The following is a 17,323-nucleotide window of genomic DNA, read 5'->3' as shown; positions in this document are numbered from 1 at the left end:
TCAGTTTACCATCCATAGACTGAAATGATACCTTTTACACAGTGTATTTCAGACTCCTTTACTGTGCAAGGACTATAATAAAAGCTCTAAAAATGGTGGCGATTATAACTTTAAACTCCAACATTCATGGACTTCATAATTACACCCGAGTTTACCTTTCTAGAAATATCTGTATTCCTGTACATGAAACTTATATTCTCTCACTTTATATACCCCTGCCGAATTCAATTCCAATTTCTGCTAATATGAATTTTACTCATCCAACTATGGTCCAAAGACATGGTTCTATTAGCACTTCTGGGAAGTTTTCCCTAACCACAGGTGGCCCACAGTACTCTTATTCCTCTGCATTTACAGAGCTCTTACTAGCTATGTAAGGTAGTAGGAATTATCATAGAAAAAAAAATCTCACATCATAAAAAGGACATTTGTTCCACCTGGATCCTCTTTGGATACAATCAGCTATAAATGAGGGGGAGAAGGAGATATAAACCCATCTCCCATACCTGTGAAAAACACTGTCTATCCAATTTACAATTTCCTCTTTGAGAGACTGCCACCATAATGATTAGGTCAGCTATTCCAGTTTATTGTCAACTACTCAAAATTTAGAACTAGCTTCCTTATGGGAAAAACAAAGGGAAAAACCTCAATTTCTGACTTCCCAAACTGAACACATTCAGTCATTATTCATTCTCTATTTGTTAAATATCCAACATAAGCCAGAAACTGGACCAGGTGCTGGGATTACAAGTCCCCACAAGCTGCTTTCAGGTCTAGCAGAATTCACAAAATTTGGATGAACTAGATATGTTGGCCCAGAAGTTTTGTAGAGAAAGAACAAGAATTAGGAATAATTTTGTCTGATTTGTAATTCTGCAAATTGCAATTTGACCTCAATGAGGGGTCACTGTGTGCTGCACCAATGAAAATGTTTACCACAAACAGAACGTCTAGGTTACCCAGGGGACTAAAAACTGGACTTCAAACCCTCCAAATCAGATTATTTCCATCTGATCTTACCCTTTTTCTCTGCCAAGAGGAAAAGAAAAAGAGAAAAAGAAGAGTAGGTCAGTCATTTTCCTCACATTCCCCCGAAGAGAACTTTTTCCATAAAAGTTCAGAGCTTCCAAAATGAAGCTACAACTAGACAAGCAACTTCATATAAGACAGCACCCAAAGAATGTAGACAACAGGAATACTTTTAGTAGTTTGGCTTCAGGTTTTTTCCCTGTGTATACAGAAAAAATGTATGTGTATATACGGACAGTTTGGTTTTACAAAAATGAGAAAGCATCATGCATACTGCTATACACCTTGTTATAACTGAATAACATAATGTGGGAATCCTTCCATCAATACATATAGATGTATTACACATTTTGCTGTCCTGCCATTCATAAAAATTATGTAAAATGCATGACTTACAGACAACTTGAATTTGGAATATTAGTAACAATCTAAAAAACAGAAGTCCCAATACAGAATATCATTAGATTTGTCATTCTGAATTAGTCTCATTCGTAAAAATTTAATTCACTTTGTAAGTACTATTGCATTTAAACATGTTTTCTCATATATGCTATGTCATTTGATAACTTCTGCTTAACAGAAATTCAAAAAAGCCATTAAGACGAATTTAAGTCAAGTTTGCTAGAAAACGGCTCTCCTGCCTCCAAATTATACCAAGTATGGAGGCCACATCCATTTGAAATATAATATCCAGGGCTGTGCATGGTATAATTTTTAAGGGATGGCAAGATCAAGTTGTGACACTCCCTTTGTTTTTTTATTTTATTTTATTATGTTATGTTAATCACCATACATCACCATTAGTTTTTGATGTAGTGTTCCATGATTCACTGTTTGCGTATAACACCCAGTGCTCCATGCAGAACATGCCCTCTTTAATACCCATCACCTGGGTAACCCATCCTCCCTCACCCCCCCTCCCCTCTAAAACCCTCAGTTTGTTTCTCAGAGTCCATAGCCTCTCATGGTTCATCTCCCCTTCCGATTTCCCCCCCTTCATTTTTCCCTTCCTACTATCTTTTTTTTTTTTTAACATATAATGTATTATTTGTTTCAGAGGTACAGGTCTGTGATTCATCATTCTTACACAGTTCACAGGGCTCACCATAGCACATACCCTCCCCAGTGTCTATCACCCAGCCACCTCATCCCTCCCACCCCCCACCACTCCAGCAACCCTCAGTTTGTTTCCTGAGATTAAGAATTCCTCATATCAGTGAGATCATATGATACATGTCTTTCTCTGATTGACTTATTTCGCTTAGCATAATACCCTCTAGTTCCAGCCACGTCGTTGCAAATGGTAATTTTTTTTTGATGGCTGTATAATATTCCTGTGTGTGTGTGTGTGTGTGTGTGTGTACACCACATCTTCTTTATCCGTTCATCTGCTGATGGACATCTGGGCTCTTTCCATAGTTTGGCTATTGTGGACATTGCTGCTATAAACATTGGGGTGCCTGTACCCCTTCAGATCCCTACATTTGTATCTTTGGGGTAAATACCCAGTAGTGCAATTGCTGGGTCGTATGGTAGCTCTATTTTCAACTTTTTGAGGAACCTCCATACTGTTTTCCAGAGTGGCTGCACCAGCTTGCATTCCCACCAACAGTGTAGGAGGGTTCCCCTTTCTCCACATCCTCGCCAACATCTGTCGTTTCCTGACTTGTTAATTTTAGCCATTCTGACTGGTGTGAGGTGGTATCTCATTGAGGTTTTGATTTGGATTTCCCTGATGCCGAGCGATATTGAGCACTTTTTCATGTGTCTGTTGGCCATTTGGATGTCTTCTTTGGAAAAATGTTCATGTCTTCTGCCCATTTCTTGATTGATTATTTGTTCTTTGGGTGTTGCGTTTGATAAGTTCTTTATAGATTTTGGATACTAGCCCTTTATCTGATAGGTATGGCATTCCCTTTAAATGTGAACACAGGTTTTCTAAACTCTTAAGATCCACCTAATTGTGTCTATAGCAAAAGTGTTATAGTTCTATGCTTCATTTTATAATAGTCACCTAGTTTAAAAATGAAATCAAAATTATATATAGTAAATACTGAATTAGCTTCATTCTATTAAACTATATGTAAACATACAGCAATATCAAAAAAAGGATGTGCACAACTGGAATTTGCAGAATAACGGCTAAAGCAACCATGGGTATATTAAAAGTATGGTACTGATCTGACTAATATTTCAACAGATTTTTCTGGATACTTGCTGATCAATTATTATGTGTAGAATATGAGGGAAAAAAATAATGTGCATAGTTCCAAACCAGTAACAAAGAAATGGAAATGGGTCACAATTATTTTCATCCCTTAACATAATTACAAGCCAATAAAATTCGAGAATTCAAAAGACAGCAAAATCATGGGAGGGAAGGAGGGTGGGGTGTCACTCCATAATCCTCAGGGTACTCACTAAACAACTGTGAAAGAAACAAACCAATGAAGGGGTGCATGAAAGCACTCACATACTAGGAAAAAGTAATTTAAAAAGACCTCAACTTTACTGAGGGATGGAAAGAAATGCCATTCTCTCGGGGACCACACAACAGAAGTTTACTTACAGGCAATTAGGTTTATTAGGCCCACAATAATAAACAAATCAGAAATGTGATAATTAAAATTTACATACTTTTATCTACAACGGTAAGTACACATCTTCCACCTAGCACTCTACAATCTGCTTCTCTAGCATTATATCTATTACAGTGTCTGAAAGCAGCCAGCATTACAATTCATCTTCTTTAAAATTTCCCATAGTTCAAAATTTCCTACAATCTTATATACAAAGCTGACATACAAAGTTCTTATTCATTATTCATGTTGCAGGAGCTAAAACTGTGTGTTGTAGGGGTTTAACATTTCTTGAAAACATAAATGAATGTAGGTACAAGCTGCCTTCTAGCCTTGCTGGGTTTCTTGGAACAAACCTCTGTTCCTTTGCACATGCAGGGTTACAGTACATGACTGTTTCCTTACTATTTACCCACAAAACCCAGAGTCTCTGTAGAGCCCTTACTATCACCATTCTCAGTGCCCGCTCATTTCTATTAGTCCACCCTCAGTAACCTTTTCACTTTTTCTTGTATATGCCAATTATCTCAAGAGCCTTCCCATTTACTATTCGTGCTGTCAAGAATGTTCTTGTCCCAGTCACACAGCTAGCCTCCTCACTTCTTCTGGGTCTTTATTCCAAAGTTACCAGTGAGGACTTCCTTGCCACTTTATCTAAACCCCCCAATCCTGATACTCATCTCCTCCCTTCTGTTTTTTTTTTTTCCCCCTTCCTAGCATATATCTCTTACTCCATATTTTTCTTGAATGTTCACTGCCAAATTCCCAGCATTTCTTGACCAGTGCCTGGCACATAGTAGGTGCAAGTAGGTACATGATAAATCCCAAGCCAAATTTGTTGAGGTGACTAGGCCATCCTCTTAAAGAAAAGTGAAATGACTTATCCATGTCAGATCATGCTTCTAAAAATATCCCCCTACACTCCATAAAAACCCAAATCCCCTTTCGTAACTTTCTTTCAAAGTTGTAATAATGCAATAGTGTAATTATATTTATACAGGACTCCAATTTCCTATAAAGCAAAAACAATTTCTTACACATTCTTATCTTCCTTGTAATAACTGGTTCACTTGTCTGTTGTAAGTAATAACTGTATGAATGAATGTGTGTAGAAAGGGACTGCTAGATTTTCACTTGAGTTTTTTTTTTTTTTTTTAACATTTTATTTATTTATTTGACAGAGAGAGATAGCGAGAGAGGAAACACAAGCAGGAGGAGTGGGAGAGGGAGAAGCAGCTTCCCGCTGAGCAGGGAGCCCAATGCAGGGCTCGACCCTGGGATCATGACCTGAGCTGAAGGCAGACGCTTAACGACTGAGCCACCCAGGTGCCCCTTTCACTTGAGTTTCTTCAGGCACTATTATCTATACTACAAACGAAAGGCTTACATGGGTTAGAGAATAGCATTATCCAAACAAGAACATTTTACTAGATATTCCTGTTTTAAAAAAAATTTGTAGTTACATACAACTGCAAACTAAAGCATATAGCAGGTGCTCAAACATTTGCTGAATGCATGAAAATTTAAAGACAGTCTCAAAATCAGAAACCAAATAAAAGCTCTTCTCAAGCTTACATAATAAAAACTTAGGTTCAGAAGTGTGGCTTTTCAAAAACAAAGGTCTTGTGTCCTCTGCCCTTTTGGACCTTATGAATTTGATTTGCTAAAAGTCAATCTGCCACCCATTCTGAACTTGTATTTGTTAGCAAGGGCCAGAAAATTTTTCTGAGACAAGAGTACTGCTTCACCGTCTTCCCTGTCATCCAACAACAGCAGAAGAACTAGGCCAGTAATTAATCCTAAATTTGACTAACAAAAGATTCAAAATCAACTAAATAAAATTACTTTTAAAAAGTGGACTGAATCCATATCTAATTTCCATCAACAGATATTTATCAACAAAAACACCAACATAAAACATCTCTTTTATAAAACTATCTAGGCTTTAAACACAACACTAAAATTAAAAAAAAACCATAACAGGAATGTTACTGAGAAAATGTGTTCATTTAGGCCACATTCTATTACAACATTAAATACAGAAAGCAAACATATCTTCTCACCCCTAGCTTACAAACCAAATAACCCCCAAAATAAAATCCTTATGGTACTTTCGCTTCCCACAGTAATATCTTATCAAAATGGGAAAGACCCTCTTTGTATCAAATATCGAAATACAATAATGTGATTCTTGATTAAACCCAGATTTGTCTATATTAAAAGTCGTCTCCTCCTAAATTGCTAACTTTCCAACCCTTCGGATAACTCCAACAATCAGCATCAACACACAAAAACCTAGAAACTATACAATAAAATGACAAGCACATTTTCATAAGGCCCAAATCATTGCTCTATGTATAGTAAACTTGAGGCAAACATTGTTATCTAGCTTAATGACTTGTGTAGTAATGAGACTCTACCAACAGTGAGCACATTAGTCTTCTCGGCATCCAGGCACACACCACTTCGTGGTATGACCACACTTTAAAGAGTCATGATGGAAAAGACTAGATTACGAAATCATAAACAATAAACATACTACATCCACCAGGCGGTGGAAGAAACTATTCCCCTCAAAAGCTGCCATTTCTCCTGTTGTTGTCCTGCTTCTACTAAGGAAGTTGTGAAATCCGCAAACACACCCCATCCCAAATCTATCGGTGGGGCTGGCGGAGGCTGAGTCATTCCTAGGAGTAACTTTATACCGATCTTCGCACACCGGGATCGGGACAAAGGCATCTCTCCGATCCTCCCGCTGTGCGCTTCGTTCGGCCTCGGCCCAATTCCACTCCCCGGTTTCTCAAGTCAAAGACAGCATTAAGGCTAAGCCTGGCAGCGGTGACGACAAGGGAGGACACGTCCCGGTGGGTTCGGCGTCCCTCGCCCTCGGCCACTCCCGAAATTCGACCCGGGGCTGCCCGGGGCGCGTACAGGGAGGGACCGTGGCGGCCCCGGCCGAGGAAGCCGCAGGTAGGCCTGCACCGGGCGAGCCCGCCCCACACCTCCCGCAGCCCAGTGGGGCTTCGACTCAAACCGCGTGTCTCCTCAGGGGCTGTCGCGCCAGGGAGGCGGCCGCAGGGCAACACCTGCCGCGCCGGATGCGCCGGACCCGCCGGCACACACACCTGCAAGCGGGCGGCGCTCCGCCCGGTGGGGACCCAGGCGTCCCCGGCCCCCTGTGCCCAGGCTCCCCGAGCGGCCCCGGTGCCAGATGGGGGAAGGGGCCACGGGCAGCGACGGCACTTACCTGGCAGCACCTCCTCCTTCGCCGGCGGCAGCAGCAGAGCCGGCAGCCCCTGGTACCATCTTCCGCCGCCGCCTTGTCCTCGGCGGCGGCTACCAACCGCCCATCGGGCACCGCCAACCGACACAACCGCCGGCGTCCCAGGTGCCGGTCGCGGCCCCAAACTCCAGGCGGGAGGGAGGGATCAGGGCGGAGCGGGGTCGCTGTCAGGCCCCTCGGCTCTGGGTCGGGGGCCGGGGGTCAGGGGGCCGCGGCCAGTCAGAGCCGAGGGGCCGGAGCGACTCGAGGACCCCAAGGCAGCGCCGAGGGCTCGGCAGGGCCGCGGACACCGCCGCGGTTGGGTTTGTTATTGTCGACTCCGTCCCTTCCTCCGCGGAGCATGCCGGGAAACGGTGGGCGGGGGGAGGGGTGCACCCCGTGGCCCGGGCGGTGCGGAGAGGCGCGCGCAGGTCCGGAAGTCGGCAGGCAGCCGGTAAGGGGGGTGACTCCGCCCACAGTCGCCGTCGGCAGGCCTGTGAGTTGGCTGTCCTCTTGTGACCCGGGGAGAGCGCTGGGGCGGCCTGTTGCTGTGCAAGCTGTAGTCCGGGCGCTCACTGCCCCAAGGTGATCTTGACCGTCCTTGCTACAGCGAGTTGGCCTGGGTTGGGCCGACCCCGCCGAATTTTGGATTAGCACCAGGTTAACCAACTTACCTCTTTGAACCTGTCGCGGAGGAGCGGGGCCCGCTGAGGTTCCGTGTCCTCGTCGCCTGCCCGCACACTGGGCCAAGGTCTGTAAGAGGATGACGTACCTGGCCGTGCGGCGGGGCAGGCTGGACTGCCACCACCACCATACCCCCGCCGCTGGGACTGCGAGCGGCTGATAAGTGTCTCGGGTAGCTCTGTTAAGTGTGGGGCGGCACAGTGTTTCCTCAGACCAGGTAAGGCAAAGAAAACGCCCGAGAGACAAGAGAGTTAGGGTTTGGTCGACTGGAATGAAGGTGTAAGCGGCGAGACCACCAATTTTCAGCTCTATAGATGCTGAGTTTGTTCTCGAGTGGTTAGCATGAGAACTCTAACGGGCGGGAAACAATTTCGGTGGAATCCTGAATTTCTGAAGATGAACACTCAGAAGCGACAAGGCCACAAGGCCTTGAATATTAAAATGTGGTTAGCAGAAGTTACACGTAGAATAGTTATATAATACTCTTTAAATTCCTTTTATATCCAGACATATGGTACGAGTCAACGTTTAGAGGTGCTACCAATGTCAGAGGGCTCTTGAGTTGGGTTTGCATAAAAAATGAGTATTGTTACCGTTTTCAAGAGCACCGAAACAGAATAAATACTATTAGGAAGCAAAATTTCCAATCCTTCATTTGTCACGTGGAAACTGACTTAAAACATTGAACGACTGGTAAGCATTAGGGGTTTTCAGTTTCCTTCACACCCGTTTCTGAAAGTTATGTTTGAGAAGACCTTATTTTTACCACTTTCTTTTTAATTTTACACTCCTGCATATCCCAGAGAGAATCTTGTCTTTGGCAAGTCATTTCACTTGTTCAGTTTTTTTTTTTTAGGCTCCAGTTTTATACTCCCAGCAAGATAGAGCAGAGAAGTGAAAATTAAGAGACTAACTTGTTCTTATGCCTTGGGGGGAGGTATGAACTGGCAAGACTGAAGAAGAAGGATGCTGATTTTATTAGTCACAGCATAGTAACCAGCACACAGAAAATAGGTGGTGGAGAGATTTTGCCAGAAAATTGGTAAGCAAAACAAACTGTTAGGCCTGTAAAGAATATAGATAGGGCTGTTTAAACTTCTCTTTAGTTACATTTATCATTACAAATACAATTAGAATGTGAAAACATCACTGAACTATGTGGGTGGTAATCTATTAAATAATAAAATGTTTTAAATGTTATTTGTCTCTCTGACCTCTTTCTTTGGAAAAAAGAAGTTTCAGTCCTCATCTTCTCTTAGTCATAGGTTGGAAGAAATGATCAGAAATGATTGGTTCATACCTTAAAAGTTTACATCTTCTCCAGAGATCAAGAGTTTATATGCATTCAGTGTTGTTTCTTAGTGATAAGTATAAATATGTTAACATTAGCTTTGTTATATATACGCAGGTATCTGGAGTAAATACTATTAGAAGTTACGGATACTGCTTATGTCTATAGTAATAAGTTTCAACAAGTTGCGTTTTCTTTCCTACAGAGGATTTTGAAAACCCAATGTATTCTCCCTTCCTTAGTAAATTAAACCAACAAAAATCCCTTATGCAGCATTACTTCTCTACTAAGCTTCTTGATAGGAAGTCCACAATCTGCAGTCTCATTTCCGCCTACTGTTCTTTTCTCACTGAAATTGCAAATAAGTTAATAGGGACCTCCAAAATACTGTGCTAAATGGACTGTGCTGATACTTTATTTGAACTTTCTAAAGCATTTTGTATTTTAAATTATTCAATCTTTAATTCCCTTCTGTTTGCAGCATCTCCCTCTTTGCTCTTAAATCTCTGTCCTTTCATTTGGTTCTCTTCCAAATTCTCAAGTAATTATAATACAATGTAAATGATGCAAATATTCTCTTTGGGAGAAGACATGAGAGACTTAATCTTGTCCTCATTACATGATTATTTTTTAATTTAATAAACATTTAGGTCTTTTAATAGATTTATAGTGAGGGCAAAAGAAGCTGGTTCTCTTTAGGAGTACTTAGGGATTACACAGAATCTACAGAGAAACACCGGAGGTTCTTCAACTCAGTTCAGATCTTTAAAATCCTATTTTTCCTTCAGGTCTCTATTTTAGTGTCACTTTCTTTTATCTTATCTATTTATCTATCTATCTATCATCTATCAGAGAGAGAGCACACAAGCAGGGGGAACAACAGGCAGAGGAAGAAGCAGGCTCCTCCCTGAGCAAGGAGCCCGATGGGACTCCATCCCAGGATCCTGAGATCATGACCTGAGCCGAAGGCAGACACATAACCAACTGAGCCACCCAGGCATCCCTCAGTGTCACTTTCTCAAGGAGTCCTTCCCTAACATGCCTGTAGTTCCTCTAGATTATTATATCTTTTACTATTTGTCTAACATGCTGAAATATAAGTCCTTTTTTAATAGAGGAACCGTTTTCCTAATATGTGATGTACAGTGATGTGCATACAAACATTTGTTGACAATGCCCTACGCTTTTTTTCAGGCCTTCAATTTATACTTAGACTCACCTCAACTAGTCTCCATCATTTACACCATCCAAGACCAATCTGATCATGTCTCTTCCCTAACCATCTTCATTGGTTTTGTTTTGTATATTGGATACAATTTAAATTTTTTAACATAACTTAAGAATCGCTCCATTATGTAGCAACCCATCTCTCCAGCTATATCTCCTGGCACTTTTGCCCTTTACACATGTGAGTTTCCTCCTCCAGGAATGTTCATTCCACCTTGTTCATTTTTCAAAGTCATTTTTTAAAACAGCTTGGACATCAGCCAGCTTCTAACTTCTGGGCAGTATAGTGATCCACACATCCTTCTACCTCTGCTCCACACCACACAACTGTAAGTTTTTGTCTCTCCTCTAAGTCTATGAAGCTCTTAGGTTTAGGAACTATGAATTATTAATTTTCAAGTTCCTAGAACTTTCTAGAGAGCTTGGCACATAATTAGCAATTAATAAAATATTTATATTGAAGATTGACTAGGAAGTTACTATGGAAAATTCCTGCTCTGAAATATCTCAAAGGCTTGTACAGGGGGCCATTCAAAAATCACTGTAGTGACAAGTTTAAATGACATTAATTCCTTATCCAGAATACATCAAGATATTGGGGAGGTCACAGTTTACAGCTTAATCACAATTTTGTTAATCCTGCCTGATTTGGGATTTTATTCTGCATGCATTAGATATTTCTCAGCTTAGTGTCAATTCCCTCATTTTCTTTTAGGTTATGTTCAAACAGCAAGCAACTGCGATTAACATAATTTGACTTTTTTCAAAGAATGGATCAGTTAGCCATTTTTAAAGGTTAACTCCTTTTAAAAAGTTTTGGATTTTGTTTTTAAAATCATAGCTAATGATGTATAAAACATGGTCATGCACTACTTAGAGACTTCTGGCACTATGATTATTAAGTTAATGTTTTTAGTACTATTTACAGACGTTAAAGCTGCCTTACTCGGTCTGTTGGTACTCACATATTATTAATGATAATGATAATAGTAAACTTATGAGTGTTTATCTTCAAAGCTAGTGATGAGCTTGATGAGCTAGTGAGCAACACTGTTTCTAATGCTGTAAGACATACAATACTTCTAGCATGCTTAATTTTTAAACAGATTTAAAGCAATAGATTGAGACAAAATATTTTTAGTCATTTTTCACATGAAGTTCTTGTCTCTCGTTACCTTGAAGAGCTTTTTAACAAAATGTCCAAAGATACAGCTGGACTGTCTTTTTTTTTTTAAGTATTTTACTTATTTGTTTGAAAAAGGGGGAGTGAGTAAGAGAGGGAGAGAGAATCTGAAATAGACTCTGCACTGCGCGCAGAGCCCGACTCAGGGCTCCATCCCACAACCGCAAGATCATGACCTGAGCCAAAACCAAACACTCCACCGACAGCCACCCAGGCTCTCCTCAGCTGGACTGTCTTAAAACAAAATCTTATCAGTTCTGCAGATATAGATTAGACTGAAACATCAAATGGTAGTTGGACTTGAGGCAATGTCTTTCAAAGGTCTTTTATTGTGACCCACATTAAAATATACGTTTTAACATTGTGACCTGGTGTGTACATACAGGCCTCTGTCAATGAAACCATGTTTTATGAAAACAAATACTTGTGATGCACTCGGATATTTTTTTTTCACTCTGATGTTTTCTATTTTTGTTCCAGTGCTAGTCTTGACCCACTAAATTGATTTTACTACACTTCAGTGGCTGTAAAGATCTTAGATTCAGTGACATAGGCCCCAAACCTTGAGATTCTTTGCTTCTGATTTTTCCATCAGTTCTTCCTAGTTAGACTATATCTGTCCGTAGTCAAGTTTGTGATTATGTTTATTAAAAAAAATAACCTAACTGAAGCCAGTGCAATACTAGTGAGTGTATCTTAGATGACAAACATGCAAACATGGGCTTTAAGTTTATAAACCTTTTTATTTGTCTTTGTAGCTCTATCCAGTTTCTATTAATTTTCTCCATATTTACAGATGAGGAAATGAGAAGTTAAGTTACTAATTCCTTCTAGGTAATGTTCTTCAGCCAATAACTGTTATGGCTAATATATGAGCCCAGCCAATTCAACAGGCTATATTCTTAAGCACTATACTATGCTGTCCCTTAATTTGGTGGACTCCTGAAGGGGGAGAATTAAAAAATTTTAAGTCCAGCAGTAGGCTACAGAGTCTCAGCACTATTAGCATTTTGGGCCAGGTAATTTGTTATGGGGGGCTGTCTTCTATATTTTAGGGTGTTTAACAACATTCCTAACTTCTACCCACTAGATGCTGGTGGCATCCCCAGGGATGACAACCAAAAATGTCTCTAGACATGTTATAGTGTTCCCAAAGGGACAAAGTCACTCCCTTCCCAGAACCACAGGCTAAAGCCTGGTACATCTATATAATGAAATGCATTGTAGTCTTTAAAATTGTATTTTAGAAAAATATTTAATGACAAAATATTCTGAGTTAAATATACAGAACTGTACTCTTTTTAAGGTGCACTATTTTTTTTTTCATATTTGAACATTTCTGAAATCTGGGTGCATTTAACAATGGATAGGGTCCTACAGTCTTGTTAACCAACTGCCATTCATTTCCTGTTTATTCAAGGTATCAAAAAAACTAGCTTAGAAAAAAAAAAAAAAACAACCCTAAAAACAATGGTGGAGCATTCTTTTGAACCCAAGTTTTCACATAATTTGACTTTTTTCAAAGAGTCAGTTTCACAAAAGTTTGTGGAGAAGGGTGGGAAAGATGATGAATCAGACATGTTGGACAAGCATAATGAAAGGCAGTCCAAAGCATGCTCTATCCAAAGAATTGCAAAGCCAGTACAGGAGTCTGGCACCATGACTTGCTTCATTATGGATTCAGAGGGAATACCTGTTGCCAATGCTTTTACTGGTGAAAAGGATGAATTGTATGGAAAAACCAATGTATTTTATTTACTTACATTACTTGTATAATATTTACTTATATTTTCCTTTTTATGTATGCACAAGATCAATGATAAAAAAACAAGTTAGTAAAATCTAACAAAGCTTTTTAAATAACTAAAAATTATAGGTGATGTATCCTTTATGTGTGTACATATTTCTGCATTTTCCAAACTGCAAGGTCCTTAAAAATGTATCCTTACTCTTTCAACTTAAAGTGGTTCTATATTGTTTATTACACAAAATTCAAGATTTTCCAATTTGCTGAAGTCCATTTATTTTATTAATAGCATTGTTTTTGGCTATTACTTCCTCAGATCATCCTTTTTAGTTAATCCTACCTGCTGTCCATACATGCAAAAGCACTTTTCCCGGTAGGCATTCTTTTTCAGTGTGGTGTATCCATTTATTTTTTTTATTTTGAACATAATTGACACACAGTGTTAGATTAGTTTCAGGTGTACAACTTAGTGATTTGGCAAGTACATATATTATGCTATGTTTGCCACAAGTATAGCTATCATCTGTCCCATTACATTTCTATTCAATGTGGTTTATTAAGAGGAACACTGAACTGGACAACTGGAAACCTCGCGTCCAATCCTGCCTCAGCCTCTGAGCTGTTTCCCTAGTGATCAGCTCCTTCTACTCTGTCAAACTGTCTGCACTGTTCTTAAATCCCTAACCCATACCCCTTTGCAATTCTCTCATTCTCGGTAAATAATCTCACCTCATACATTTCTGAGGAAATAGAAGCTATGAGAAAAAACTTGTTCACGCTTCTGCCATAAAGTCTGCAAACCCAACTACACCTACTTAGTCTCCCCTCCAGTCACTGTTCTGTCCCTTCAATGGAAGATGTTCATGGGCTTTTAACTCCATTCCGTCATCTCATTGTGTCATTTGTGGGACTACTTGGTACATGCAAAATTTAGTTCATGTGAAATATTTTGTAGAATTTAAAGAATATCTTTAAAATTGGATTTATCCTTAATTGCTTATTGTTCCATTTAAATTTTTTTTAAAAATCAAGAAATATATCAGCAATGTGATTTCGTAGTTACCTAAGATATCTTTTGATGTGCCAGTTTTATTAAAATTAACTTCTTAGTTACTAGACAATTATTTACATAAAATGCTGTATTGATCTGTTAACAAGATCAAAGTTAAAACTCTTAGGAAGATATAAAAGCTATTGAAAAGTGTTTTTGTTTTCCCCTTTGTTTCTGTAATATTGTTATTTTTTTAACTTTTAATTTTTGACTGCCTTGATCACATGAAATCTCTTTTCTTTCCCCAAGTTTTTACTTAAATTTCAGCTAGTTAGCGTACGGAGTAATATTAGTTTCAGGTATAGAATTCATATGAAATTTTAAAAAAATTTCACTGTCTCTTCTGGCCATTGTTATTGTTAGTTTCATGATTGTTACTGAAACTAATTTTATTGTATAAAAGAGTGGAGTGTTAAAAAAATTCTCCACTCCGAATTCAAATACACTATACAGTGACAAGGCCCAGGACTCACTTTTTAGATAAGCTTTAGAGGGAATTCTAATGCATACTTGGCCTTGGAAAACAAAAGACTAAATCTATAAAGATCCTTTTAATCCTACTAAGTCCTCCTTCTCCTTTAAATCCATAGCTGCCACCCTCTCTCAATGAAATCAACAGATAAATCCTAATCTACTCAGCACTTTCTGTGTCTTTGTGCTGTTATCAAACAATTACTTTGAATTTGTCATTCTCAATTGTGCCTTAATTCTTTTGGAATTGTGCACATTGTTTCTGTACAACTAAATCATAAGGTTTGCATATAGGAATTGGAAAACCTGAGATCTCATTTGGATTTAGAAAATCACTTAATATGTATGATTTCAATTTCCTCCTTTTATAATGGTGTTCGCAATACCTATTTTAGCTTTCTCACATTACTCTATAGGTTAGAATGAAAATTGCATGTAAAATATACTGCACTTTGAACATTTTGTATGGTCCCCAAATAATAACAATGGCTCCTCATACTTCTTGAAAAATACAACTCCATCAGTTCTTAAAATTAATAAAGTGTTTGTATGTATTTTAGTACAAACATCTAGTTACATTTAAAACATAAAATAATTACTTAATTTTATATCTTTCTTGTTATTTACATTCATATTATGAGTTTTTTGCCTGCTTTCCTTCTCCCCTTCATTCCTTTATACCTTTGAAGTTCTGGAAACATCAAAGAGATGGTTGTGGCAAATGCTCGTCTTTTCCTTTCTATATTTAAGGCTCCCAAGAACATTTTACATTCCTGTTTCAAGAAGGTTGTCTTTGAAAATATCCAACATCACCAAGAAGTAAGCTGAGAATCACAGGTTTCCTGAAAGGAAGTTCATCCAGCCTTTGAAAAGAAGTCATAGTTTGTATGTCTTCGACACAGTGGATAGTACAGATTCAAAAGAAACAAAAATCTATATTAAGTGATTAAAGAAATATATTCTTTTTTCTGTTTCATGAAACTCAGTTTCTACACAAAAACATTTTTATACTATTTCTGTATACTGGCAATAATTCAACAAATGAAAATGAGAAAATTTCATTTATATAGCATCCATTTTAAAAGAATATAATAGGAATAAATTTAACCAAAGAAAAGCAAGACTTGTACACTGAAAATTGCAAAACATTGTTGAAAGAAATTAAAGAAAACATCCCATGTTCGTGAATCAAAAGACTTACTGAGATGGCGATACTTTCCAAATTGATAACACAGATTCAACACAAGAAATACAATGCTATAAATTTAAAGTTAATTGATTTTCAAAAAGGGTACCAAGAGGGCGCCTGGGTGGCTCAGTCGCTTAAGCGTCTGCCTTCGGCTCAGGTCATGATCTCAGGGTCCTGGGATCGAGCCCCGCATTGGGCTCCCTGCTCAGCGGGGAGCTTCCTTCTCTCTTTCCCTCTGCTGCCCCCTGCTCATGCTCTCTCTCCCTCTCTCTCAAATAAATAAATAAAAAGTTAAAAAAAAAAAAACGGGTACCAAGACATTTCAATGGAGGAATAACCTTCTCAAGAAATGGTATTGGGACAAGTGGATATCCACAGGAAAAAAAGAGGGGGCTCCTACCTCATACCATATACAAAAATTAAACTGGATTGAAAACCTAAATGTAATAGCTAAAACTAAAAACTTAACAGAAAGCATAGGAGTAAATGTAACTTTGGATTTGGCAATGGTTTCTTAGATATGACACTGAAAACACAGGCAACACACGCACACACACAATAGATAAAATCAAAATTAAAAAAGTTTTTGTGCTTCAAAAGACACCACCCAGAAAAGACAATACAGAGTGTGAGAAAGTGTGAATTACCTATCACATAAAGATCAAGTATCCAGAATATATAATGAACTCTTAAAAATAATAAAAAGACAACCCATTTTTTAAAATGGGCTTAAGATTTGAACAGACATCTCTAAAGATATAAAAAAGCCAATAAGCACATGGAAAGATGCTCAATCTCAGTCACCATGGAAATGCAAATCAAAATCGCAATGAGATACCACTCCACATCCTCAGGATGGCTAAAATCAAAGACAGATAATAACAAGGATGTGGAGAAACTGGAACTCTGCTATATTGCTGGTGAAGTTGTAAAATGGTGCAGTCCCTTTGGAAACCAGATTGGCAGTCCCTCAAAAGAGTTAACAGAGTTACCTCAGCCCAGCAGTTCCACTCCTAGAGAAATAAAAACATACGTCTCTACAGAAACTTATACATAAATGTTCAAACTGTATTATTCATAACAGCTAAAGGAAACAATCCTAACGTTCATCAACTGATTAATGGATAACCAAAATGTGGCATATCCATGCAATAGAATATATATGCTGCAAAAATGTCCATTCCTTAGAGTAAGCAGAATTACCATATGACCCAGCATTTCCACTAAAACCTGTGTTCAGGAGCGCCTGGGTGGCTCAGTCGTTAAGCGTCTGCCTTCGGCTCAGGTCATGATCCCAGGGTCCTGGGATCGAGCCCTGCATTGGGCTCCCTGCTCAGTGGGAAGCCTGCTTCTCCCTCTCCCACTCCCCCTGCTTGTGTTCCCTCTCTTGCTGTGTCTCTCTCTGTCAAATAAATTAAACCTTTAAAAATAAATAAATAAATAAATAAAACCTGTGTTCACAGAAAAATGTCACAAATATTCATAGCAGCATTCTTAGTAGCCAAAAAAACATGGAAGCATGCCAAATGTCAAATGATGAATGGATAAACCAAATGTGTCCTGTACATACAACCCAATATTATCTGGCAATAAAAAGGAAAGAGGGC

General features: G+C 39.0%; 2 protein-coding genes across 7 annotated transcripts in view; one reads left to right on the top strand and one right to left on the bottom strand.

Moving 5' to 3' along the window:
* The window catches only part of RB1CC1 (RB1 inducible coiled-coil 1), a 92,969-nt gene extending 85,969 nt beyond the window's left edge, over positions 1 to 7,000 (bottom strand). For 5 of the 6 annotated variants that reach the window (XR_010410709.1, XM_045896559.3, XM_045896563.3 and 2 more), the window contains exon 1: positions 6,859 to 7,000. The gene's annotated coding sequence lies outside the window, so the exon portion shown is untranslated. The remainder of the gene's footprint in view (positions 1 to 6,858) is intronic. The other variant, XM_045896560.3, reaches the window with a different exon arrangement.
* On the top strand, positions 6,346 to 8,773 carry LOC135364115 (collagen alpha-1(I) chain-like). The gene is made up of 2 exons (XM_064588340.1): positions 6,346 to 6,581; positions 6,661 to 8,773. The coding sequence occupies exon 2, from the start codon at positions 6,823 to 6,825 to the stop codon at positions 7,390 to 7,392; it is 570 nt and encodes a 189-aa protein (XP_064444410.1). The 5' UTR covers positions 6,346 to 6,581; positions 6,661 to 6,822; the 3' UTR covers positions 7,393 to 8,773.
* Positions 8,774 to 17,323: the final 8,550 nt, after the last annotated feature.

Source organism: Mirounga angustirostris, unplaced genomic scaffold, assembly GCF_029215605.1.
Source record: "Mirounga angustirostris isolate CCGP_5_RB_7025 unplaced genomic scaffold, mMirAng1.0.hap1 SCAF_4, whole genome shotgun sequence".
NCBI classification, from domain to species: Eukaryota; Metazoa; Chordata; class Mammalia; order Carnivora; family Phocidae; genus Mirounga; species Mirounga angustirostris.
This window is presented reverse-complemented; position numbering and strand designations above follow the sequence as displayed.

Excerpts from the sequence above, each read along its gene's own strand:
- LOC135364115 (XM_064588340.1), top strand. The coding sequence starts at position 6,823 with ATGGGGGAAGGGGCCACGGGCAGCGACGGCACTTACCTGGCAGCACCT.